This window comes from Mustela erminea, chromosome 10, assembly GCF_009829155.1.
Source record: "Mustela erminea isolate mMusErm1 chromosome 10, mMusErm1.Pri, whole genome shotgun sequence".
Classification (NCBI taxonomy): Eukaryota; Metazoa; Chordata; class Mammalia; order Carnivora; family Mustelidae; genus Mustela; species Mustela erminea.
In genome coordinates this window covers 7,227,234-7,252,298 of record NC_045623.1, presented here as the reverse complement: position 1 = coordinate 7,252,298, position 25,065 = coordinate 7,227,234, and the positions used below count along the sequence as shown (strand labels likewise).

The 25,065-nt window shown below is 48.3% G+C and overlaps 1 protein-coding gene across 2 annotated transcripts in view; it reads right to left on the bottom strand.

Annotated features, from left to right (window-relative positions):
- Window positions 1–8,222: 8,222 nt before the first annotated feature.
- The window catches only part of ZNF697 (zinc finger protein 697), a 32,692-nt gene continuing 15,849 nt past the window's right edge, over window positions 8,223–25,065 (bottom strand). Inside the window, exons 1-3 of one of the 2 annotated variants that reach the window (XM_032302206.1) lie at window positions 20,643–20,957; window positions 14,298–14,578; window positions 8,223–12,899 (exon numbers count right to left, since the gene is read on the bottom strand). In XM_032302206.1, the coding sequence (XP_032158097.1) occupies window positions 11,503–12,899; window positions 14,298–14,541 (1,641 nt within the window). In that variant the 5' untranslated portion in view covers window positions 14,542–14,578; window positions 20,643–20,957 and the 3' untranslated portion in view covers window positions 8,223–11,502. Of the gene's footprint in view, window positions 12,900–14,297; window positions 14,579–20,642; window positions 20,958–25,065 lie in introns of those variants that run through there. The other variant, XM_032302205.1, reaches the window with a different exon arrangement.

The following is a 25,065-nucleotide window of genomic DNA, read 5'->3' as shown; positions in this document are numbered from 1 at the left end:
ACAAAAGTTCACGGACCACGGGCAGCAGAATTTCGTACCAGGTATTCCCTTCCACATTTCATACAATGGTCCTAATTGGACTTCGGAGGAAGGGGCAGCACAGAGAGGTAAGTAATTTGCTCGAGGTCATTCAGTGAGTTCGTGGCTCAGGTCAAGTAATCAAAGGGCTTCCAAGGGCCTACCCGAAGAGGTGAAATTCACACACCTGTGGAAGCCAGCCACCCAGACTGTAAGTGAGGCGGGCTAGAGCCGAGAGGCCTGGCGGGGAATGACGGGGGACTGTGGTGTCCAGGAGACCACACGCTCTGCTCCTGGGAGCTGGCGGCCGCCGAGCACCCCCGGTTCAGGCCTGGGATATACCCTAAGTTCCCAGATCTTCGGACTCTCCGACGAAAGCAAAACGTTCCCACATTTTATATGAAATCTCTCTATTTCTAAATATTGGCACCTAATTCTAAATTTCAAAAACTGTGTGAGGATCAGCTCTGGGAACGTGTGGGCGGGTGCTGCAATCGTATGTGTAATATTTTATCTCTTAAAGAGTGGGCAGCCCACCGTGTTCACTCTTGGTGGTAGGTCCTGGGTAAAGGTTACAGCATATTCTGTACTTTTCTGTATGTTTGATATTGGTTGTAATTTTGTGAATAAATTAATTTCAGTTTAAGGAAAAAAAAAAAAAGAGTAAAAACTAATGAAACACATCTGCAGGCCAGACCCACAGCTAAGGCTTCCAGGGTTCCATCTCTGTTCCCAGGCAGCAGGTACCGTACACAATAAAATGTACGAAGGCCGTTAGAAAGAGGATCCCATCAGGGTAGGGGACTCAATAAAGCGCTGGCATTTGGGGCTGAATACTGACAGATGGGTAGGATTTCAACAGGCAGATGTGGCAGGGGGGATGTATCCCAGGCAAAGGCAAGGAAGTCTGCCAAGAAACAGAGGTGGGAGAGGGGAGTCCCTTTTAGGTGGTGTGGACAGACCAGAGAGCATAGGTGTCAGGGAGAATGGAAGACACACCTGGAAAGACACGATGGGAAAAGACCAGGGTCACCTGGGGTCACCGCTAGGAGATACTCTGCCTCCTTCCTTCTTTCCCCTCAGAGCACAACTCGGTTGCCCTTCTAAAGACCCTTTGACATTTAGTTACTTTACATGTAATATACCTTAGTGGAAAACTATACTTGTTAAGGGCAAAGAGCACGTCTCCATGTCCCCACTAGCAACGAATCTTAACAGTCAGGCTAAAGAACCTGGAGATGATTCAATATGCAGTCAGCAACCTGTTCAGCTGTCCCTGGAAGGTTACTCTGGCACCGGTGTGTAGGATGGATTGGAAGAGATTAAGAGGATACTTCAAGAATCTCAGCAAGAAATAAAGGCCTCGTTTATGTAGCGTTAGCAAAAACGGGACACAGAGGGCAACTGGGGCCAGACTGAGGCAGAACGAACACACTACTATGTCAGGAAATGCCCGAATAGGGTCACAGCACCCCTTCTGCACCCATTCTCCCAAGCCAGGAACCTGGGACGTCCTTCGCCCACTCTCCCTCCAGCCTATCAATCATTTCCCCTCCGAAGAGCCTGCTGCGGGCGTCCCCTCTCTCCCTAGGAACACGGCATTGTTCAGGCCATTGTTGTTCCTTGCCCGGCCTCCCCGCCTCAGAGAGTCACCACGAAATCCCCTCGTATCCTTGTTGCCGGAGTTGTCCACCCAGCGTCAAATCTGACCACGTCTGTGTCCTACCGAGAAACCATCCAGGACCCTTAGGAGAGCCCGGAGTGTCTTAGGATACCAGATAAAGCCCTTGGAGAGTTAGTGCCTGCCCACCTCTCTGGACTATATTGCCGCCAGTTCCTACCCTATCTCCGGATTCCCCAACTCTATGCTCTACTCCAGGAATAGGCCAGGGTTTGGCACTTCCTGCAAACAGGACGCTTTTACATATGGCTGCGCTTAAGCACTGTGTCCCTCCTGCTCAGGCCTTGCCCACCGCTCCTGTCAGCACATCCCTCCCAAGCGCTTATCCACCATCCAACGCTTCCATCTGATCATCTGCGTGCCATGTGCACGTCTAATTGCACAGGGATTATTCTGCCCTCCCACGCCATGCTGTCTTGTTCTTGAGGGCAGCAATTAGCTGTTTCATCTCTGTGTCTCTAGTACCTGGGCCGGTGCCTGACACAAAGCAGGCACACAGATGGACAGCGGACTGACAGGCAGACGGATGGATGGGTGGTGGGTTGGACAGAAGACTGGATGGATAGATAGGCAGACAAAATGCAAACAAATGGAATTGCTGAGCTGGGGAAGGAAGGGAGTCAGGGAGGCTGAAGGAATGACAAAGCAAGAAGGAATTTAAAGATAAGGTCAGGAAATTAATGAACCTGAAGAAGGGGGGGGCGGAGCAATCCATCCGCACTGTATGAAGAGTGAGCGCTTGAAGGAAATGTGAGAGGGAAAGACATTTATGAAGGCAGAACGCAACTGGTAAGATTGTTAAGGGGACTGGAAATGAGATGTACAGTCTGAAACAATGTAATGCCCAGAGAGTTTTCAAAACGCAAAAATAAGGGTGTTCTAGGTTTAAAAACTGAATTCAGAGAAAATCTCATTAGAAGAAAAAGATGCTTCTGAAAGCATCAAGGACTCTGAAGGAAGTTTGTAGGGAGTCCTCCTTTATCATGGGATCCCACACAAGGGTACTGAGTGGGGGGAGTGGGAGCTGGTGTTTCCAGGCATGAAAGAGACTCATTATGATGGAGTGGAGGGGGAGGGGAGGACTAACAAAAAGTGGACTGGCCACTCTGTCCCCAAGGGCAGGCGACCCTGGGGCCAGTTGCAAACTCTGGAACAGTCACCAGTCTGTTCTAGAAACCTGAAGCTCCCCAGTAATTAAGAGTGCAGTCTTTCCTCAAGAAACAAAAGAACTTGCGCGAGCAAAGTCAGTCCTTCTCCCAAAATAGGGGCCGGCCACAGATAGGGCTGGCACATGGGCTCCTGGCTCTGTCATCCTCTGAGCATGGTCTCTGCCCTTATCGAGGCAGGAATATCCTTTACACCAGGCAGGACGAAACGCCCCCTTGCACCAGCTGGAATCTGTAAAGCCATGGGCTCAGTTACAAAGAAGCAGGGAGGATGTGTGGGTATGGGGCTGGTGTAGACCTGGCGGGGCCCCACATTTGATTTTCCCTAAGCTTTGGGAACTAAGTGACTTGTCTTGATTATGAGCATTTCTTTCATCAGTAGGTAAAACAACTCCCTCCTAATCACAGGTAAACCAGGGAGTCTCCCTATCCCCTCCAGGACAGATCAAATTGTTTGTGGGGTTCACATTTTAGAGTTAAAATGAACCCTAAAATAAACTCTAAATTTTTAGACTTAAAATAAGCTGATCTAGGGCCATAGGCCCATAGCCCATTTAGCTATGGGTTCCTTCCCTTCCTCTTTTCACAAACAAGGAAACTGAGGCCTGAGACATAAAGTGACTTTCCCAAGGTCACCTATAAATCAGGAGCAGAGCTGGCCTAGGATGCAGTCCCTTGAGAACACACTAGAATCCCCGTGGTAAAGGAAAGAGGAATGTTTATAGCAGGGGCACCTGGGGCCAGGCAAAATAGGGTTTGAGCAGCATTGAATATGGGGGGGGGTTATTATAGCTTCTGACACCTCTCAACCCGCCACCTGAACACACTACAGCCACACACACCACGCTCCCACCATGGCCTCTCCTGCCTGCAACACATGCCTATTTCCTGGCTCCCGTCCCTCAGCCAGCTTGTCCTCGTGCTTCACGCTGTGCCTCCCCTAGAGAGTCTCCAGCCTTCCAGGGAAGGGTAAAGCATGTCTCTCCACTAGGCACTAGTCACAGTCCAGGTGGCTGCTTAGGAACTCATCTGTCTCCCTAACTAGACTGTGGACTCTGGAAGGCACCGCGAGGAGCCTGTGCCGGCACAACCTGTGCCCAGCTGTATTCCCACATCTGGCCCCGAGTGAGCACCCATTGAATATGTAAGGAGTGAAGGAAGGAAGACAATGTTCTTAAAGAAGGAGATTCTGGGAGTCCCTGGGTAGCTCAGTTGGTTAAGCCACTGGCTCTTGATTTTGGCTCAGGTCATAAGCTCTGGGCCCTGGGATCAAGGATCCCCCCACTTCACCATCCCCCACCCCTGGCCATGTCCAGCTCCATGCATGGAATCTGCTTAGGATCTCTCTCCCTCTCCCTCTGTCCCTCCCCCTGCTCGCACACACACACTCTCTGTCTCTCTAAAATAAATAAAGAAATCTTTAGGGACACCTGAGTGACTCAGTCATTAAGTGTCTGCCCTCAGCTCAGCTCATGATCCCAGGGTCCTGGGATCGAGCCCCGCATTGGGCTCCCTGCTCAGTGGGAAGCCTGCTTCTCCCTCTCACACTCCCCCTGCCTGTGTTCCCTCTCGCGCTGTGTCTCTCTGTGTCAATAAATAAACAACATCTTTAAATAAATAAATAAATACCTCTTTAAAGAAAGGCAAATAAGTGAAAGGTAAAGAAAGGGGAAGAGAAGGAAGGAAAGAAAATAGAATGGGAAAGGAAAGGAAAAAGACTCTGGACCAGAATAGACGGGATTGGAGGGAGTAGAATGAAGATTGTCCAAGACAAGCCTAGAGATTTTACCCACCTGGACTGGTGACCTTGTATTTGCTGCCCTGAGTCTGGCCTGAGAGTACAGTGCTCAGAATAGGCAGGAGAGGCACAGCCTCCTGGAGGCCAAGAAGGCACAGGGCCAGCATAGTTGCTAGAGAAAAAGAGAGAGGGATAAGAGAGACTACTTGGAAAGAGGGCAGGGGGCAGGCTTAACCGGCACCCCAACTGCCTGATCCTTCTGTGGAGCCCATGCAACCCGACCCAGCTTGTGGAATGCTGGTCTGGCAAGAACAGAGACAAGCAGGGGCTTCCCGGGACAGGAACAAAAGTAGCCAGGGCCAGGGAGGGCTGGGGAAGACCAGTGCAAAAGAGAAGAGACTCTTCCGTCTCTGCAAACAAGAGTGAACACCTGGGCTCTCTTTCAATTTGGCCCTTTTCAGAGTGACTCAACTCTCTTTATTCTCCTGGGTCTGTGCCCTTACCAGCACATCCTCCGCATCCTTATGGAGTGACCCTCTCTGGGTCTCTGCTTTTAATGAGCCAGCACGTCAGGGCACCTGCTCATACTCAGGAGCTGTGTCTGGGACGTTCTGGGAACATCTTGGCAGAAGAAACCTTCCAGTCCTCGTGGGTCAGGGGAGGCATCTCTGGGGAGCCTCTTCTATGAATAAATGACGTCAAGTCACCTCCAGGGAGTCCCTAGTTTCCAGCAGCTGTGAGGCCTGGGGCCGTTCAGTCCTTTCACTTAGCACAAAACCCCCGGAAATATAGATGTATGGAAGCCAGCTAGGTACGTGAAACACCTTGCCATCCAACTCTTTGGTTGCGGTGAAGCAGGTCACCAACAGGATGCAGACGAGTCTGGGAACAGTCGCCTGGATCCCACTGGGGCCGCTAGAGACTGAAAACCATGGGAATGGGCTTTAGGTGAGCCGGGGTGACCTTGGAAACACAGGCGGGCAGCAGGGAACTGTAATCTGCAGACACTTGCGGCTCTGGCCTGGAAAGAACGGAACCCAGGGCTAGTGTGTTCAAGCTGGAGACCTGAAGCGTGAGCTCTTCCCCTTTCCCTCCAGGAGCAAAATTCAGAAAACAACTCTATTGCCAAGGGCAGCTCAGGAAGGGAGAAATGCATGGAATTTTGCTTTGTTAAGTGAGCTGAGTTGGAATGAAGATCAGAAAGAAGGCAAGGCAGGAAGTCTATGATTGGCAAAGGCAGGCCAGCAGCAGCCCGTGAGGCCCATCTGGCATTATCTGATGAATGGCGAAAACAGGCACTTCTCCTGGCCCTTACTTATTATCTACGTGGGGAAGGTATAGGTAAAAAGTAGGCCTAGCAGGCGTGGGCAGGCAGCAAAGCCTGACTTGCTGCAGCAGTGACCCTGGCATTGTCAAGGCTTTGCTGTCTGCCCACACCCTTTGCCTCTATACTCTTAGCAGGGGAGAGGATGTGAGGCTTATTAGTTTTACTTACTGTAATCCCCAAGAGAGCACGAAGGCACCTGATTGGTCCTATAGAATTCTCATTCCGGCGCCTGATTGGTCCTATAGAATTCTCATTCCGGCGCCTGATTGGTCCTATAGAATTCTCATTCCGGCGCCTGATTGGTCCTATAGAATTCTCATTCCGGCGCCTGATTGGTCCTATAGAATTCTCATTCCAGGTTGCACATAAAAGTTGCCTAGGAGGTCTACATGCAAAATTACTGTTACTTGGACTTCACCCCAAACCAACCAACCACCATTTGGTAGAATTTTTTGGTTGTTGTCAGATTTTGTTGGTGGAGGTGGTGTTAGTGGGGTGGTGTTTAGGGGCGGGAAGAGGAAGAGGAAGAGGGAGAGAATCTTACGCAGGCTTCACTCACACCGTGGAACTGATGTGGGGCCTAATCTCATCATCCTGAGTCCATGACCTGTGCTGAAATCAAGATTTGGATGCTTGGGGAGCTTGGGTGGCTCTGGAGCCTGGATTGAGCCTCTGCCTTCAGCTCAGGTCATGATCTCAGGGTCCTGGGATTGGGCCCACATCGGGCTCTCTGCTCGGTGGGGAGTCGGTTTCCCCCTCTCTCTACTTGTGATCTGTCAAGTGGATAAATAAAATCTTTAAAAAAAAAAAAAGTGTTGTATGCTTAACTGACTGACACACCCAGGTGCCCCGGGTTTTTTTTGGGGGGGAGGGCTTGTTTGTTTTTAAAGCTCTCCAGAGGGGCACCTGAGTGGCTCAGTTGGTTGGGCGACTGCCTTCGGCTCAGGTCACGACCTCGGAGTCCCAGGATCGAATCCCGCATCAGGCTCCCAGCTCCATGGGGAGTCTGCTTCTCTCTCTCATGCTCTCTCGCACTCTCAATAAATAAATAAAATCTTTAGAAAAGAAAAGAAAAAAAAAAGCTCTCCAGGTAATTCTACCATATATAGTTAAATTAGATTAATGAAATCTTGATCTCAAACTAATTCAGCCCCCAAAATTCCAAGTTGACCAGATACATCCTCTCTACCTGGAAGGCAGACAGAGCCCTGCTCCAACAGCATGTTCAGGACCAGCATCCTCTCATGGCAGAGCCCAGAAGTCCAGGTTCACTGCCATGTCTCCACAGAGCACTGAACAAATACTTCAAATACTTGATTCAGTAGTTTTCCTAGGGACCAGGAGCTAGACTGGTGGTTGCTTCAGACCTGAATAGTTAGGTTAGGGAGGAATGTTGATAAATCCTGGACTGAGTGCCTCCTTCCATGACCAGGACCCCAAATCCACCGGCCCTGCCAGGCAAGACAGGGTGGGTGGACACTCACACAAGGAGGTGGTTGTGATCATCACAAGAACATAAAGTGCCTTTCGCGCTGCGTTTTTTCTATTTCTTGTGAATCCCTTCCTTACAAACTGCCTGTCTCATTGTTTCCCTGAGGTTGGGCACAGAGCAACTAAAAAACATTTTAAGTAAAAGGCCAGTCTAGCTGGTTAAGTTCCATCCAGTATTATCAACAGCCATTAAGTTACCTTTCTGAGAGCTGAGGGAAGGAAAATACTTTGTGATGTTATTCAGGAATACATTTTTTTTTTTAATAGATTAGGGGTGAGACCTAAGACTGCCTCTCTTCCCCATATCGACTTTCCCCACTTCTGTCAAAATGCCCCACAGAAAGGTTCCTCCAAGGAAGGAAGAAATTGATACCAGTGGCATAGCATTCACACATTTCCCAACATCCCAAAGCTACAAGAATACGGAAGTGCCCTGCTGAATTACTGGTTACAATAGGCAGATTATGTAGACATCAACCAGTTCCAGGATGATCCAGGATCTACCAGAACACTCAAACACAGGAGTCAGCAACCTTTGTTTGTAAATATCCAGAGAGTAAACATTTTAGGACTGTGGGCCATGTAGCCTCTGTCACAAAGACTCAGCCTTGCTGTGGTAGAGCAAAACCAACCACAGACAACATGTAAGCAAGGTTGTATGGAGAGGACCACAGCCCAGAACATTTTACTTGCAAAGGGAGATAGGCTAGACTCAGTAGTTTGCTGACCCCTGTTCTACCAGACAGTAAGCTTCTGTATATGGATCTCAGTGCCATTTAATGGATGACAAAGAAGAAAGAATGACATGGAAAAAGACTGACATGGATTTAATGACAAATGTTCCATATGGGTTGCTGAACACCAGAACGCTGTCCGAGGAACCATCATTAAATAAAACCACCTGAAAATAAAGCAATTCTCACATATACAAGCACACACTCACACAAAACCTGTTACATTTAGGATCATTAAATTATTCACTATTTTAACAAACAGCTGTAAAATAACATTATACTGAAGGGAAATGTGCGCAAACATCAGAAACACAGTCCAGATTGTCTATGAACACAGGTTCTTCATCTGTACTTTCTCACATATGTACAGCCTCTTGATCCTGAAGAAACCACATGGCTCAAGGGGTTAACTTCTCATCTTCTCTTTCCAACTTAGAGCTCAAGATCGAATCAAGCCATTTAACTTACCGAACTGCTCCGGCTTCTGCTAAGCCAAGAGCAGCCTGCACTTGACCAAACTCCCCGGGAAACAAATGATACACTTGCCTCCACCAGCATGAATGAGTTGATGGAAGGAATCTTCAAAGTAGCATTTTTAAGGGTGCATCACAGTTAGTGGGGCTTGCTGAAGAAAAACTATTATTCTTGAACTAGATAGAAGAACCAGCCTCCTGACTGCATTTAAATTCACTTAATGCAGCTATGATCCCTGAAGAAGTGTAGGAAAAATGGAATCACATTTTAAATGCACCATGCGAGTGGGGATTTTGGTGGTTGGGCTGTTTTCTTCTGCTGAGGGATCTGCTCCTCAAAGGGATACTGAAGTGGTAGCTGACTCTCCTACCCATGGTACTTGAAAGAAGAGAGGTCAATGAAACCCAAACATTTCCACTGCCACCAAATTATTTCATATGAGCTTCAATGCCCCTTCCCTCTTGAACCTTCTTGAAAGCTGCCCATATATAACATAGCTGATGCAGACAAGACCATACAGAGTACAATGGCAGTCAAAAGCCAAATAACCCATAAAGTGGAGAATCAAAATTTGCATGAGATTTCATAGGCACAGATTTGAGAGAACATAAAATGGCTGGAAGAGGTAGATGTGCATAAAAAAACACACAAAGGAATAAGGTTACCTACAAATTGGCTATATTATTTTCAAAGGAGTCCTATACACTTAGTATTCAGGATAAAGAGTCAGAATAAATAATGGACATTGATTTTGCTCAGATTACTCAACTAAAAGAAAATAAAGAATTAGTGTCTTGCAAAATTACCTATCTTTTGAAAATCGATTTGCATTTGTAAATAACAATAAACTGATTAAGAGGGCAAGATCAACAGGCATTGTACAAGCCCAGAATTCTCAGGATTTTTTCTTTTTGGGGGAAGGTGTTTTTATAAGGACAAAAACATGCTTCCCTACAGTCCCCAAGGAGGTTCTTTGTTAAAATACAATTGATCGAGTATAAATTACCAGCATCCACAGAAAGTTTGCTAAAACTGTAAAAACAATCTTGCTTTCAAGTGTGTCCAACAGTTTGTGAAGATGCTTCCATGAAAAGTACAGAACAACTAACAATCACTAGTGAAGAAAACAAGACTGCTTTCCACAACTCTAATTTCTAAAGGCTAACCTGGGGGAGGAATTTTCCGTACAGGTAACCGAAATCGGTACAAGAGTCATCTAACTACAGCCCCCTACTAGAAATGGAACAATCCTAAGATACCCTAATTATGTGACAAAGACCAGCTTTGTCAATAAGGACATCTTTGGCCCTTCTAGACTAGCCTTAAGTTTTCCATGAAGCATTAGGAATTTTCAGTGTCTTCATTTTATTATATAAATCATGACAGGTTAAGTCTTTCTAGCAGCTGACAGGAGAACACAAAAGGTTTGACCATACCTATCCCCACGGTCGTCAGCCTGTCTTCCAAACAGCCTGCTGTACTCCTGTCCTCGGGTCTTCCCTACGACAGGGGTCATAATACTGATCTACCTCACAAAGGTGTGAGAAACAATTAACGGTTGTTAAAAAGCATAAAGCACTTTAGAAATAAAAAAGTGCTATTTTGGCATTTATATAACAACCAGAAAACATTCATTGCTTGTGCTATTTGGCAATTTTGCACTTAACACCCTTCCCTGCTTGGGCCTTCCTTGTGTAAACCCTTGAGCTTTCTACTGTGCCTCCCTGTGTACATAAAAGATATCTCTATTCAGACCAAAAGCCCGTATCAATATGGATGGAGGTGGCTGTTCGATTATCTCCCCCAAGAGGGAGGGGGGCACTGGATACAGAGCAAAGGCAAATGAGACAAAGAAGCTCTGCACTCCAACATGTGAACATTTGCTCTCCTGGATTTCTCACATAAGGCCAGCAAAACTCTGAGCTAGATGACTTTTGTAGTAGGTCACTGGGGCAATGGTTGCTGATCTGAGATTCACTTCAAACAAGCAACATGCTGACCTGGAAAAGGGAAAGCCACACATAGCTGGGACTGTTTCATTCCCCTGCACTTAGAAGATCACAAGTGAGACGTGAAATACCGGGCTTGGCACACACCGAACACCTCCCATCCACACAGACCACCTTGACCCAGCATGAAGCTAGACTACTTTAAAGGAAGTGGCAAAGAACCAGGGGGAACAGAACCAAGATTTCCCAGGTGATCTTAAAGCCAGTTATGAACGGATTTCCAAACTTCAATTTTGTCCTTGCAATCAGAGTGCATAAGCTTTCCTGCCCAGTTTCCCCTGGATGCCTCAAAATAGCAGCTAACTGTGGCTCAGAGAAATGAAGGGGAATATATACTAAATATCTTCTCCCATAGCATCGACAAGGTTCCTCTACTTTTCATGAGACTACGGCTGATGTGGGGCGACAGGGCAAACAGTGTTAACCTAACACCTGGTGAGACCAGGACAGAATGATTCATACCCGCCTTTTATTTTACCCCATAAGCCTCTCCCGACGCCCATAGGCCCCCACAGCCGGACCTACTCTACTGCCTGCCATCCTGTTCACTCCCCTAACCCCCCTTCTTCAACGTCCTCAAAGTGCCTGCTCTTCCGTGCTCTTCACCCCCTACTGCGCGTATCTGAAGACGTCATGGCTCAAGCACATCTCCCAAACACGTCCCGTTGGGGAGGCAGGCAAAAAAGAACACCCCAAAAAAACCACAGACTCGACCCTCCCCTTCAAGACCCCCTAACACCAAGACTCCCCGGTCACTCAGATTGTCCCTCCCGCCCCTTCCCCATTTCTCTCCACAAGCTCTATCCCCAGAACTGCTCCTCGCCACATGCTCCCCACCGGGGCAGCCTCCCCGAGGCCCGGCCCCTAGCACACGTGCAGCTTCTGGTGCTGCGCCAGGTGCGTTTTGTAGCGGAAGCCCTTGCCACAGCCCGCACACTTGTGCGGCTTGTTGCCGGTGTGGATGCGGCGGTGGCGGATCAGGTGCGAGCTCTGGATGAAACTCTTGCCGCACTCGATGCACGTGTAGGGCTTCTCGCCCGTGTGCGTGCGCTGGTGCTGCGTGAGCGTCGAGAAGTCGCTGAAGCGCTTCTCGCACTGGCCGCAGCAGAAGGGCTTCTCGCCCGTGTGCACGCGCAGGTGGTTCACCAGGTGCGAGTTGCGCCCGAAGCCCTTGCCGCACTCGCGACACACGTAGGGCCGCTCGCCCGAGTGCGTGCGCTTGTGCGTGAAGAGGTGTGAGCTGACGCTGAAGGTCTCACCACACTCGGAGCACATGTAGGGCTTTTCGCCCGTGTGCACGCGCTGGTGCTTCACCAGGTCCGAGCGCCAGCTGAAGCGCTTGCCACACTCGCCGCAGCCGTGCGGCTTCTCGCCCGTGTGGATGCGCTGGTGGTTGGCCAGGTGCGAGCGGCGCACAAAACCCTTGCCGCACTCGCCGCAGGCGAAGGGCCGCAGCGCCGCCGCCCCCGCGCCGCTGGCTGCCGCGTGCGCCCGCCTGTGGCTCAGCAGGTGCGAGCTGAGGCTGAAGGCCTCGCCGCACTCGGGGCACGGGTAGGGCTTCTCGCCCGTGTGCAGGCGCCGGTGCTTAAGCAGGTCCGCGCGCCAGCTGAAGCTCTTGCCGCAGTCAGCGCACAGGTTGGGCCGCTCGCCCGTGTGCAAGCGCAAGTGGTTGGTCAGGTAGGTGTTGCGGCTGAAGCCCTTGCCGCACTCCCCGCAGCAGAAGGGCTTCTCGCGTGGGGGCTGGGCCAGCGCGGGCCCCGCCCCGAAGCCCCCCGCCACGCCCACCATGGCGCCGCACTCGCCCGCAAAGCCGAAGGGCTCCAGGCTGGCTGCGGCGGCGGCCTCCGCCAGGCGGTGGATGCGCTGGTGCTGCAGGAAGGCGTTGCCCGGGCTGAAGCTCTCCCCACAGTCCGGGCAGATGGTGGGCGCATCCATGATGCTGGCCATTAGGCTGTCGAGCTCCCCGAGGTCCATGGCCATGGGGTGATGGAGCCGGCGGAAGCGGCGGTGGGCGGGCTTGTCGCCCCGGTGCCGACTCCCCAGGGAGAGATGCCGCCTCCAGGGGAGCATGGGAGGGGGCGGCTGCTCCTCTTCGTCCAGCCGGTTCTCCCCAGCGCTCTCCTCCTCCTCCTCTTCCCGGGGGCTCCGGGAAATGCTGTCGGACTCCGACAGTCCCGGGAACATGGCCATCTCGGCTACGCCGGACTGGTAATCATCATCTTCGCGGAGAGCAGCCCCTTCTTCCTCGCTCAGCAGTTCCTCTGCAACAGAAAAGGTGGCAGTGGTCGTGACTATACTCGGCGCTCGAGAGGCAAACCCGGAGGGCACCAGTCTCAGTAAAAGTGCAGGCCACCCTCCTGAGAGTATTCTCAACCCCTCCCCCAAGACCCCCGCGATTCCAGCCTTCTTCCCACCTGGTGCCTCCTGAGGAAGGCCTACAGGAGAGTGTGCTCTGAAGCCCAGGCAAAGGTCACTCAGCCGCCCCTTGGCTGGCCAGTTCTTACAGCAACTGTCTCTGGGGCCCAGGCCCCACCCAGGGCACCCGAGGCTCCACTCAGCAGAGTCATCTGAAGGTTTGACAGTCTGCTTGAAATGGGCTGGGTAGGACTCTGTGGGATCTCAGGAGACATTGGCTTACTCTCACAGCTCCTAATGCCTTTCAGGGCCCTGGCCTCAAAAGACAAGGCCACTCCAGCCAACCACAAGAAAAGATCACCCGTCCTAACGAGGTAATGGGCTGATTTTTAAAACAAAACTTGTTAGGGGTGGAACAACAAACCCAAACACACCCCACCTTAAGGGCTTTACTATGTAAGCCAGGCAGGAAGAATGAGCACAGGACCTAGAGCTGGGGATCCCAGCTTAGAGACTTCCAGAACACACACCTCTCTCTGGCTGCTTAACACGGAACAGAGGGCACTCCAGAAAGTTACTAAGATATTAAAGACTAGGTGTTGTGTACACTGCAGGGGAGAGCAGGAGGAAGTCTGGGGTGTGTCACAGGGGAGGGAATGTAACCTCATTAGTCTTGACCGCAAGGTATTTCAGTTCATTTCTGTCCCCAAGGCATGCACAGAGCAGTATAAAGCAACAAATGCCCAGAGATAGGACCAAGGATGTGGATGGAGGCAGAGGGCCAGCGCTTCCTCTTTCCAGGTCAGGAATACCAAGGGATTTGGCAGAGGCCTTGAGCACTTTGGGCGTTAGCCATATAAACCCGGTCACTTACCACTGAGTTTCCTTATCTGCGAACAAAGATGATGATGACTATAACTGCAAACATCTGGACACTTTATTAGCTCAATGCTGTGATAAGTCTTCAAATGCAGCAACTTATCTAAACTCCCCCAACAACCTGATGAGGTAGGTTCTGATATTAGCTGTGCTCCCTCTCGTGTTATTGCAAGTGTTAATTTATAGCAGTGTTCTGTACACTGTAGTGCGACACCAGTGAGTTACCTTCTTCATCCACGTTTACCACAACAGCCCCCCTCAGACCGGACTGAAGAAAAGAAGGTTCCTCAGGCTTATGGTTCCGCGTAATGGTCTCCGCTAGAGAGCTCTCCCACAAAGAATGCTGCGCTGGGTTCTAACTCTAGAGGAGCTAGAAATAACTGTGAGTGGGGGCAACTTCCATGGAAATGCCAGCTTTTCCTCACCTGGGCAGATGTCAGATACCAGTTCCCTCTCTTCTGGGTCCCTTCCCAGAGCTTCATCATGTGGGTTGGAGTCCAGCTCCTGCTCTGGGGGGCCTTCTCTCTTGTTGGCATCCTGTGGGTGAGAGCCCATTCCTCTTTCTTCTGGGTCCCGTTCTCTGTCTTCAGAGTTCTCAAAATCAGAGCCCATCCCTTTGTCTGCTGAGTCCTCAGCTTCACACACACCCTGTTTATTTTCTTGTTCCATCCAGGAAGAACAGCACAAGGGAGGTGACCGGGGACCCCTGTTCCAGAAAAAACACAGATATAGGTCAGGTCAGTCTGGCCTCACCCCCTCACCATATCTGGCTTTGATTTCCATGGAAATCAGTGGCTCAGTCCAAGAAAATGTGTAGAGGTTCAAGACCTAGATGACAAATTTCTGCTCCACGTCACATTTTAAGATGCAGAGAACCAAGCACAAAAGATGCTGGTCTGGGTGGCATGGTAACAGTGGCAACTCCATCTGAGATCACATGCCAACTCCCACTGGATTGGATGCTGAGTCATCTCCTCCCATCTCTGAAGTGGATTCTCCATTAACCTGGCTTTTTAGCCTTAACAGTGGTTGTTCCCATTTTTCGGCTGAGAAAACATGAAGGTCAAAAAGAAGGACCCCGTCAACCTTTGACTAACCTATAAGCAGTAAGGTGGGGATTAAACCAGCAAGGGCCTGCTGCTTTCCTGCACCCAGTGAGTCAAGAGATTGAAGCTCTAGCAAGTCTGCTGGGGTGTGGAAGAGGATGCAGGGGCCTTCTGTGTTAGAAGCCATCTCTACAGGGAGCCCCAAACAAGAACGTGACCCTCACATAACAGATAACCCCATCGACAGCACAGGCCAACATGTGAATTGTAGGAAAAAAATGACATCAGATTCCAAAACCCTTTGTAGATGTCAGGTTTACATGTAAAGGCCCCTTGCCAAGACGGACCAGCCGAGCCAAAAATAATCGACTTCTGCCATCCATCACTCTGAGGGCTTAGCTCAAGGCAGCAAAGCAGATTAACGGTCAAGGATCTTGAACTGTGACACTGAAGTGTCCAGCACTCTCTGGCTCAGCAGCCCCCAGACAGGACATACATGAATACCGCTGAGCAAAATGCTCTTTCCTTGCCTGGGAGCTTTTCCTGCCTTTGCAAGCTCTTGTCAGCCTGATTTCAGGGTCCAAGGCAAGGAAATTCACCTGTTCTTGTCTCCACCTCCTCTTCAGTAGTGCAAGGAGAACAATGCTACTTAAGCTTTCTCCCAGGGAGGGTATCAGAAGGAAACATTAAAATGGGCTTTAGAAAACACTGTAGCGAGAAACTGATACTTGGAGCATTACAAACGTGGAATACACAGGCCATTTCTCTGTCCAATATGGAATATGAATTATTTCTCTTTTTAAGTCCTGATGCCATTCCAGCACACCTCAGACATACAATCACCACCATAATTTTCACAGACCCGTTGCCCTAACATATTCTACCCTCTCTCAGAGATGAGGATATACTCCCTAGATTACAGTGAAAAGCCAAGCCTGGCCCTTAACCATCATCAGAAAATGGCCGTGTCGGGGCGCCTGCGTGGCTCAGTGGGTTAAGCCTCTGCCTTCGGCTCAGGTCATGATCTCAGGTTCCTGGGATCGAGCCCCACATCAGGCTCTCTGCTTGGCGGGGAACCTGCTCCCCCCTCCTCTTTCTGCCTGCCTCTCTGCCTACTTGTGATCTCTCTCAAATAAATAAGTAACATCTTAAAAAGAAAGAAAGAAAGAAAGAAAAGCAAAAAAAGAAAATGGCTGTGTCTGAAGCTGTTTAGTCATCAATGTCCTAGAATGTAGCTAAGTTTCTTGAGACTCAATACAGTTTAAAATGACAGGTTCCAAACACCCAGGATTAAGCTCTAGGAGAAAATCTCAGTAAAGCCATAAACTTTGAAAAAGGAATATTACATGAGATACTACTGACCCCAAGTCACTTCCATCCATAACTCTCTTTGTCTTCTGGAGCTCAGACTCTACAGACAAATACATCCCTAGAGTCTGCATATATGACATACCCCGAAGGCTAGTAGGGGTGGAGAGGGCAGAGCAGGATTTTCAAAACATGTGACTTATTGGTTTGCTAGAGGCTAAAAGCAGAGAAGGGGTGCAGCCACTTCCAGGGAAACAATCTCAGACCAGCAAGCAGAATTCTACATCAATAGAATCATCAAATAAGCATGTTGCCAGAAATATAAAACTAAAATGGCAGGGACACCTGAGTGGCTCAGTCAGTTAAGTGGCTACCTACGGCTCAGGTCATGATCCCAAGGTCCTGGGATTGAGGCCCACATCAGGCTCCTTGCTCAGCAGGGAACCTGCTTCTTCCTCTACCTCCACCTGCCACTCCCCTGCTTGTTCTTTCCCTCTCTGACAAATAAAGCTAAAATAAAATAAAATAAAATAAACACTAAAATGGCAGGGCATGGTGCCTGGAATGATACAGAAGTGACTACAGCTCACCCAGAAGGGTAGGCATTGGGGGTCCACCCTGGAAAACAGAGATGCTTAGGGTTTCTCCTTTTTTCCTTTTAAAAAGGACACCACACCTTCTTCATACCTCAGGTACAGAGAAACAGAATGAGAGTACTTTCTGATGTGATTTCTCAGGAACCAAGAGATACCAGATACCAGAAATATTAAACAAAGAAACACAGCTTTTATAGATTTAAGGGAGAGGAAGGAAAAGAGGCAGAGCCCGAGTTCCCCGGATAGGGCTAGAATACAGAAGTTCACAGGTGCCACACTCAGAAGCTTCTGAGCTCCCAAAGGGAAATGCTCAGATCCTCATTCACACCAGGAGAGGGAAGATTAGGTATGCCCTACAAAAAGTGGGGAGCTCCTGTCACCTAGAGGAACACCATTCATGGTGCAACATCTACTGAGATTTCTTTAAGAGTGTACTATGTTAGAGCAGACCTGGAAACCTTCATGACCCACAATAATGGATTCAGTTCCATTCACACCAACCCATCAGTAGGTTCCAGGCAGCTACCAAGTATTAAAGACTATTTAGAAGTAAGGAAAGGCAGTCATGATATATCGTTAGATGAAAACTAGCTGGCTTAAAAATCTCATTTATTAGTATATGCATACAATATAATATATATACACACACACATATATATTTACACATGTATATACATATTCAGAGAGGAAAATTAGAACATTATTGAGGTATTAATCAAACATCTCTTGGTCACATCTAAGGGTTTTATACCATTTAATCTAAACAACTCAATGATGCAGGGTCTAATTTTCTTTTTTTTTTCTTAAAGATTTTATTTATTTATCAGAGAGAGAGAGAGGGAGAGAGAGAGCGAGAGAGCGAGCGAGCACAGGCAGAAAGAATGGCAGGCAGAGGCAGAGGGAGAAGCAGGCTCCCTGCCAAGCAAGGAGCCCGACTCGGGACTCGATCCCATGATGCTGGGATCACGACCTGAGCTGAAGGCAGCTGCCCAACCAACTGAGCCACTCAGGCGTCCCGCAGGGTCTAATTTTCAACTTCAGAGACACATGAAGGAATAGGCAAAGAAGCTGTGACTAGCTCAAAGTCACACATATTGCCAGTGGCACAGCGGGAATTCAAACCCCTACAGGATAGTTCCAGTGCTCACAGTCTTAGCCAAGAGCTGGTGTATTGCTTGGGATCGCTTTTCCTTTTTGTGAACATCTCTACTTTCTACAATAAAGATATATATTTTTTTATCAGGAGAAAAGCCAACTTTGTTTTTAATGCGATAAAGCACAATGAAGGAATAGCTACATTATTTTAGAAACAACAAGAAGACAAGGGCAGACGTTGTGCTTATCTCAATCTATGGAAGACAATTTTCAGAAACTTATCTAAACACTGTGGTATAACTGACGTGTCAGTCAGTAGATCTGTAAGCACATTTTGTTCCAACTCCTTTCCCATTCATTCTCAAAACAAAAACTAGCAACATGCCTTCTTGGGCAAGGCCAGGGGTGGATAATGAATGGGTGGCCAGGCACTGTGGTAGATGTGCGGCTACACTGACCTAGGTTCAAATCCTGTCAGCTACGTGACCTTGTGCAAGTTACTTAACCTTGCTCATCTTCAGAGCTTGCATGGAAAAAAACAACTATACTGCCACCTATGAGATATATATATTTTTTAACCTTTTACTCATGCATATACAAATACAGGAACTTATGGAATCCCTAAGAGACCTTCGACCTCCTTGCCAGATTTTCAAAACTGCACCTAATCTTTTTTTTTTTTGAAAGATCATCACTTTCTTTTTTTCAGCAAAACAGTATTCCTTGTTTTTGCACCACACCCAGTGCTCCATGCAATCCGTGCCCTCTCTAATACCCACCACCTGGTTCCCCCAACCTCCCACCCCGTGCTGCTTCAAACCCCTCAGATTGTTGCTTATATCCTATAAGATTAGGAAAAGCAGTAGGCATAGTGACAGTAAACAGTAGTTATAATGTTAGGAAACTTACGCGAACTTCTTGATTTAAAAAATTATATGCACACACATACCTCTCCTAAACTGAAGCTCACGGCTATTCACCAAGAAGAGCCTTTGGCAAGTACATCGCAGTTTCCCATGGCCTCACTACTCAAGACTTTATAATGAACAGCCCACCTTGCGGACACAAGAGCCAGCAGAGGGTGAGGGAAGAAGGTGCAGTCCCATAGTGGTTTGGAGATGCGGATAATACAACCTGCATTCAGAAAGTACAAGCAAGCTGAATGAGGTGTTCCATAAACCCGGACTCCACTGTAGGGGATATCCCCCTGCCCACCCCTGCAGAAGAGACAGAAATTTAAGGGGGTGGGGGCGGAAAACCGAACAGGTAACGGTGGAGGCAGTGAGGCAGACCCGATGAATCCTGCATCTAACGCTAATCATTGAACTAGCAGCAATGGGGAGAAAGGAGCCCCTGTTTCTGACTAGCACAGCCCCTGGGCTGTGTGACTTTGAGTATTTGCCCCCTCTGGGCTTCTGTTCCATGAGGAGGTTCGGTCTGAATGGACCCAAGGCCTCTTCTGGCTTGTCATATGACATGCAGGAGAGAGGTAATCCAAGGGGACATCACTGTCAGTGTCATCTTCATGTTTACTCAACTAGCACAGCAGAGCTATTAATGCCCCGAGTGTCCACCCCCATTTCCCTGCCCCCCCACCACCACACCTTTCTCCTTGGGTACAGATCACTCCAGGGTGGGATCAGTTATCTCTGCAAAGACTGCTTAAATCCTAGTTTCTAGAATTTGCAATATTTTCATGTCTTCTCTTTCCACCCCATGTCCCCCAACTCAAAGAAGAGTCATGTTCATTACCCTAGAAAGTTACTAGGAAAATGCTTAAGTGCCTTCTAGACAAATTCAACCCCAATGGAACGATTCATCAGATCAACGTGAAGACAATGCCATAGAAGTACATGGGATAAAGTATGCTGGAAGGCAGTACTGAGGCAATGAGGTGGGGGAAAAGGAAGTGAAGCCAGGAGCAGGGCCAGAACTAGCATTTAACCACAGTGTACCAGTACATTTTCACAGTGGCCCCCTTTGCAGCTATGTGCAAAACCTAGCTCTTTTCCAAAAGCAAGGGCCCCACCAATTTATGGAGTCAACCGCACTTCTGGGAGCAGGCTGGCGCAGACAAACCCAGGTCACTCCCCCACCTTCTTGAAAGAAAGAGTGCTGGCCATGGTTCTCCAGGGCCTCTGGCGCAGGACCCCGCATGGTCATGCCACCTCTGGCCAGGGTACGTGGAGTAGCACGAGGTGCTCCCAGGCCCCTGCTGTGAGACGGTCTCCCCCTGGGCACTGCAGCTCATTTGACTCCAATAATCCAGTAAATCAGGGAAGTAAACACGGAGTGCCATCTACCCAGGTCTACACATAACGAACACCACAGCTCACAGAGCTCGGCAGATGAGCTCCCAGTGACAAAGCTCCTAGGTATCCTAAGGATTCCGGCCAGCGTGTCCAGGCCCCTTGCCTTGGCACTGCTGCCCGGGAAGGGCACGCTGAGCTCCGGGGGCCGGGGGAGCGGAGCATGGCCCACCTAGGGCCCTGGAAGGTAGAGGGGTTGGCCTGCGCACAGCCCTCTGCCGACAGACTCCTGGCCGGTCCAGTGGGGGAGTCACGTGCCACGGCCACTGCCAGGTGGCCAGGAGCCAGGCCGACGGGGCTGTCATGTCACGGGAAGGAAGCAGCTGGGCAGAGGGCCAGGAGCAGCTCCCACTCCGCCTCCTCCAGGCTGCAGTGCCTTTCCTGTCTCCCTATCCTCTCCAGAGTGCTTTCCTTACCTCAGCTAGGGCTAGGCAGCCTCCCCGCCTACCCCGCAGCAGCCGACTGAGGCCTCCAGCCTTCACTTCCCACGCCCCCCAGGCGCACCACTTGCTCCCTGGGGAGGGTTTCCATAGCAGAGGCTGGGCAGGAACGGGCAGGGACGCCAACTGGGGAGAATGCTGGAAAAACAATTTTAGTCTGCAGTTCAAAAGGCTGAACTCATGACCATAACTGGGGTCTAACCAGGGATTCCATGGGGTTAATCATTTGTCAGTCCTCAGCACCAACTGAGTAAACAGTCAACCAGCACTAGCCTCTCTGGGGAGATGCCCATCAGGGTCCTGCCTCCTCACGATGAGCCTGTGGTTGGAAAGAACCCTAGAGGCAAAGAAATCCACCTCACCATTATTTGCCTGCATGCCTCCAGTGATCAAGGAGAGTGTGTCCACATCCAAAGGGGGCAGCTGATTTCCCCAGTCACACACCCAGACTGTCCAACCCAAAATGCCAACCTGACCAGTGGCAGACTGCCACATGAGGTGAACTTTAATTTCTTACAGAAAGCCAAAAGATTACTGCAGCTAAATACTGAGTACTCACCAGACAGGAGAAGCTAAAATAATACAGTTTCCTCCTTGTGGTTACCGCTTTTTTACCTGGAGGGGAAAGCCCAAGTTGAAAAAGAGAGACAGGCTCAAACCAAGGCAACAGAGAAATCAATAGACAATCCCACTGGCCAGAGCTAGTCTGAGACGCCTTCCAATCTCTTGGGTCAAGAATAGCACAGATGTCCTTGGGGTCAGGCATTTCCTGTCTGTTGGTTGTGCTAGGGGCCCCTCAGTTTGGCCGGAGGGCCTCAGCTTGTCACAGCTGTCAAGACTTCACCACCACCCTACTCTGCTGCAAAAAAAAAAAAAAAAAAAAAGCATTCCTCCAATTCAGAGACGGATTCTGGGTGCCCTCAAAGTGAGACCATCTGCCCTTCGAGGAGAAGGCAAAGAAGCTACAGGTTCTCATGCGGACATTTACTCCTCCATGTTTTACAACGAACCAATTGGAATGTCCTACTTGATGTGCAGAGCATCCTTTCTTGTCATGATTTTTATCGTCACTGTGCTTGGCCTTGCACCACCACCACTACTGTATATATCCACCCTCGGCTTTTCTTTTCTGATGTAGTCCTTGGGCAGTCCTCGGGAGAACTGCCCTCAGATGCCTCCTCCGTAGCTCGCTCAAATGTTCAACATTTGTTATCTCATGGAATCACTGAGCTGGAAATCCCTTAGCTCAAACTCCTACAGACGGGAAAGTGAGGCTTGGAAAGGGAAAATGACAGGGTCAGGAACCGAAAGACAGCTTGCTAGAAGACGTCAGGTCAAAATCTCAATTTTCTCATGGCCTCTCCAATGATCTTTCCATCTCTTTAATAGAAAACACCACTTCAAAAAGAGGCAGCCAGGGCACCTGGGTGGCGCAGTTGGTTAAGTGACTGCCTTCAGCTCAGGTGATGATCCTGGAATCCCTTGATCGAGTCCCGTATTCAGCTCCCTGCTTGGCAGGGACTCTGCTTCTCTCTCTGACCTTCTCCCTTCTCATGCTCTCAATCTCTCATTCTCTCTCTCACATAAATAAAATCTTAAAAAAACAAAACAAACAAACAAACAAAAAAACAGCCAGCGAGATAAATCCAGGACATATACTGACTTGCTTTTTTTCCCCCTCCACACCATTTGTCAGCATTCTCCAGAGAAACAAAACCAACAGGATGTGCATATAGAAAGAGAGTCACTATTAAGAGACTGGCTCATGGGATTATGGAGACTGACAAGTCCAAAATCCACACAGAGGGCCAGTAGGCTGGAGAGCCATAAAAACTAATACTAACTAATACTTTGAGGCCCTTCTGCTGGAGAATTCCTCCTTACTTAGGGAAATCAATCTTCTTGTTCTAGTCAGGCCCTCAACTGATTGGATGAGGCCCACTCATATTATGGAGAGCAATCTGCTTTATTCAAACCTACCAATTTTAATGTTAATCTCATCCCAAAACTCTGTTGCAGGAACACCCAGAATGTTAGATCAAGTATCTGTGTACCTAGTGGCTCAGCATAAAATTGTTGATGCATAAAATTAATCATTGCACACAATAAATCCACAATAATGTCATCATAAGTCAAAATTTACTCACTAAAAACATCTTCCTTTTTATAAAAACTATTCCCATATATAGTTGAACTGGGTGTGTATGCACTGTACAAACAGTAGGAAAGAATCAAAATTAATCTTACCCAAAGAGCTACAATGACACATATATGGGTACAAACACACACTCCCACTGCAGAGACACACACACACCATCTAATGATCTGTTTCACTGGAGGACAAGGCAGAGAGCCCACTTAGAATGTACAGCAGCTGTATGTGGGATAAGGAAGTTGTTAACAAACAGCCTCCTTCTGGAGAGTTGATGCTAGAATTCTTGTTAAGGTTACCAGATGGGGCCAGGTGACCTCAGCAAGTCTTTTCCACCCCAAATGATTCTGTGATCATATTTCCTCTGGAATGAACAGTCCTCAAGGGAATGCTTACCACACCTTCAAAGGGAGAGAGGAGGATTGGGACCAAAGGGTTTGATGCATACGTTCAATCACCCACGTTTTCCTCTACAAATTCAACAGGCAAAACTGCTCTTCGATTTCTCTGCCCAAAATATCTGTTTGGTGTTGTTGATGAAGGATGGCTGGCATTTCCGCCCAGTTCATTTCAGCAGTGGGTAAGTAACACCTCTGTATATAATCGGCCAAGGTGTCTTCCAACAGAGAGAAAGAAAAAATAAAAATGTAGAGACATCTCCTGATGCTTCCATTTCCCTGTCTAGTTAAACTGTAAACTCTTTAGAGCTAGGCTGTTTTTCAGCACAAAGTGAAACATTTACATACACGAGAAACCACCTTTTTAAAAATTACATACTTGTGTTATTCTTATTTCCTTGAAAATAACATTATCAGCAAAACCCAGACCACAGAACTACAGGAGAACCATAGGAGACACATCAACAGTGATGAGAAAAGTAGCAAGAAACATAAAGGAAGGAAAACTGTATGTCAAAATACTTGAGATGTATCCACCAACATCAACGCAGAGTATTTGAATCCCAGTTCAACTGAAGTACAAAAACAAATTATAAGGCAGTCAGGAAATTGCAAATGTTGATTAGATATTGGATAGTAAGAAACTTGTTCATTTTTTTAAGGCGTTGGTGTTGGGAATCAATTTACAAAGGTAAAGGTATACGTAATGAAATTTACAGGTGAAATGGCATGTCTGGAACTTGCCTTATTTGAAACGAAATGTCTGGAATTCTAGGACAAAGGAGAGTGAGCAGGGATGCGGAAGAAACAAGATGGCCAGCCACTGATTACTGTTGAAGCTGATCGGTGTTCGTGGTTGTCCTCTACTCCTGTGATTGCTACAAAAGTTACTAAAAAATTTTAAAATAGAAAACATACATTCTTGTTTCTGAAACTGAGGTTGATCAGATTCACTTAATTTCTGAACAGGCTGTGATCGACGGTCAGTGACTTCCACCAAAGAACTAGCTCGCTTTTAGAGTACACCGAATCAGGACTGATGACAATGCTCGATACTGAGTTGAGCCCAGGAGAACTGGGGGCAGAGACAGTGGGGTGAAGAGATTAAAGACCTTAACTTCAATGCTTTTGAGACATTTTTTCTTTTTATGAGGCAGAACAACAGCCGTTACATGCAAAAAAGAATGAGAAAACAGTTTCCACTTTCATCTACTTTTGTATTCCCAAAGAACTCAAAAAAGGATCGCGCCATAGCTGGTGCTTATTTATTTCCACCATTAGTTCGGCAACTTTATACCCAAGACAAAAGGGGGAAATAAACCTGGTTAGGGGTTGAGGTCCTGACCAGTCTGTGAGAGGAATGCTTTATCCCCAGGAGTCACACCGACGAAATAACGTGAGGTATCCAACAGATTGAATACATTGATAATCGATTGATAATCGGTCATCCGCAGAATGATCTTCTAAAGGCATGAACAATGTTAGGGTGTGTGTTGGTGAACAGGAAGTTAATACAGTAACTAGTGATTTATGAAAACTAGTGATTTATGAAAACAGTAATTAGTGATCTCCATGCGATGAACATGAATTACTTTACTAGCCCAAACTGACAACTTTTAAATTTAGAGAGTGTCCTTCTCAGAGAAATGCCACCCAAATCTACTCACCCCACATTACAAAGACAGCAGCAAGAAGGTAGCATGTTTCCACTTTAGGTTGGAAACCGGAAGCTCACAGATACCATCTGTTTTAGCAAAGGACGCAGAGAACTCGACACGGGTCACAGCTTCATCCAGGAAGTGGCACACTTGTCTCAACGAGACTCTGGTGTCCAGGCCTCATTCGCTGC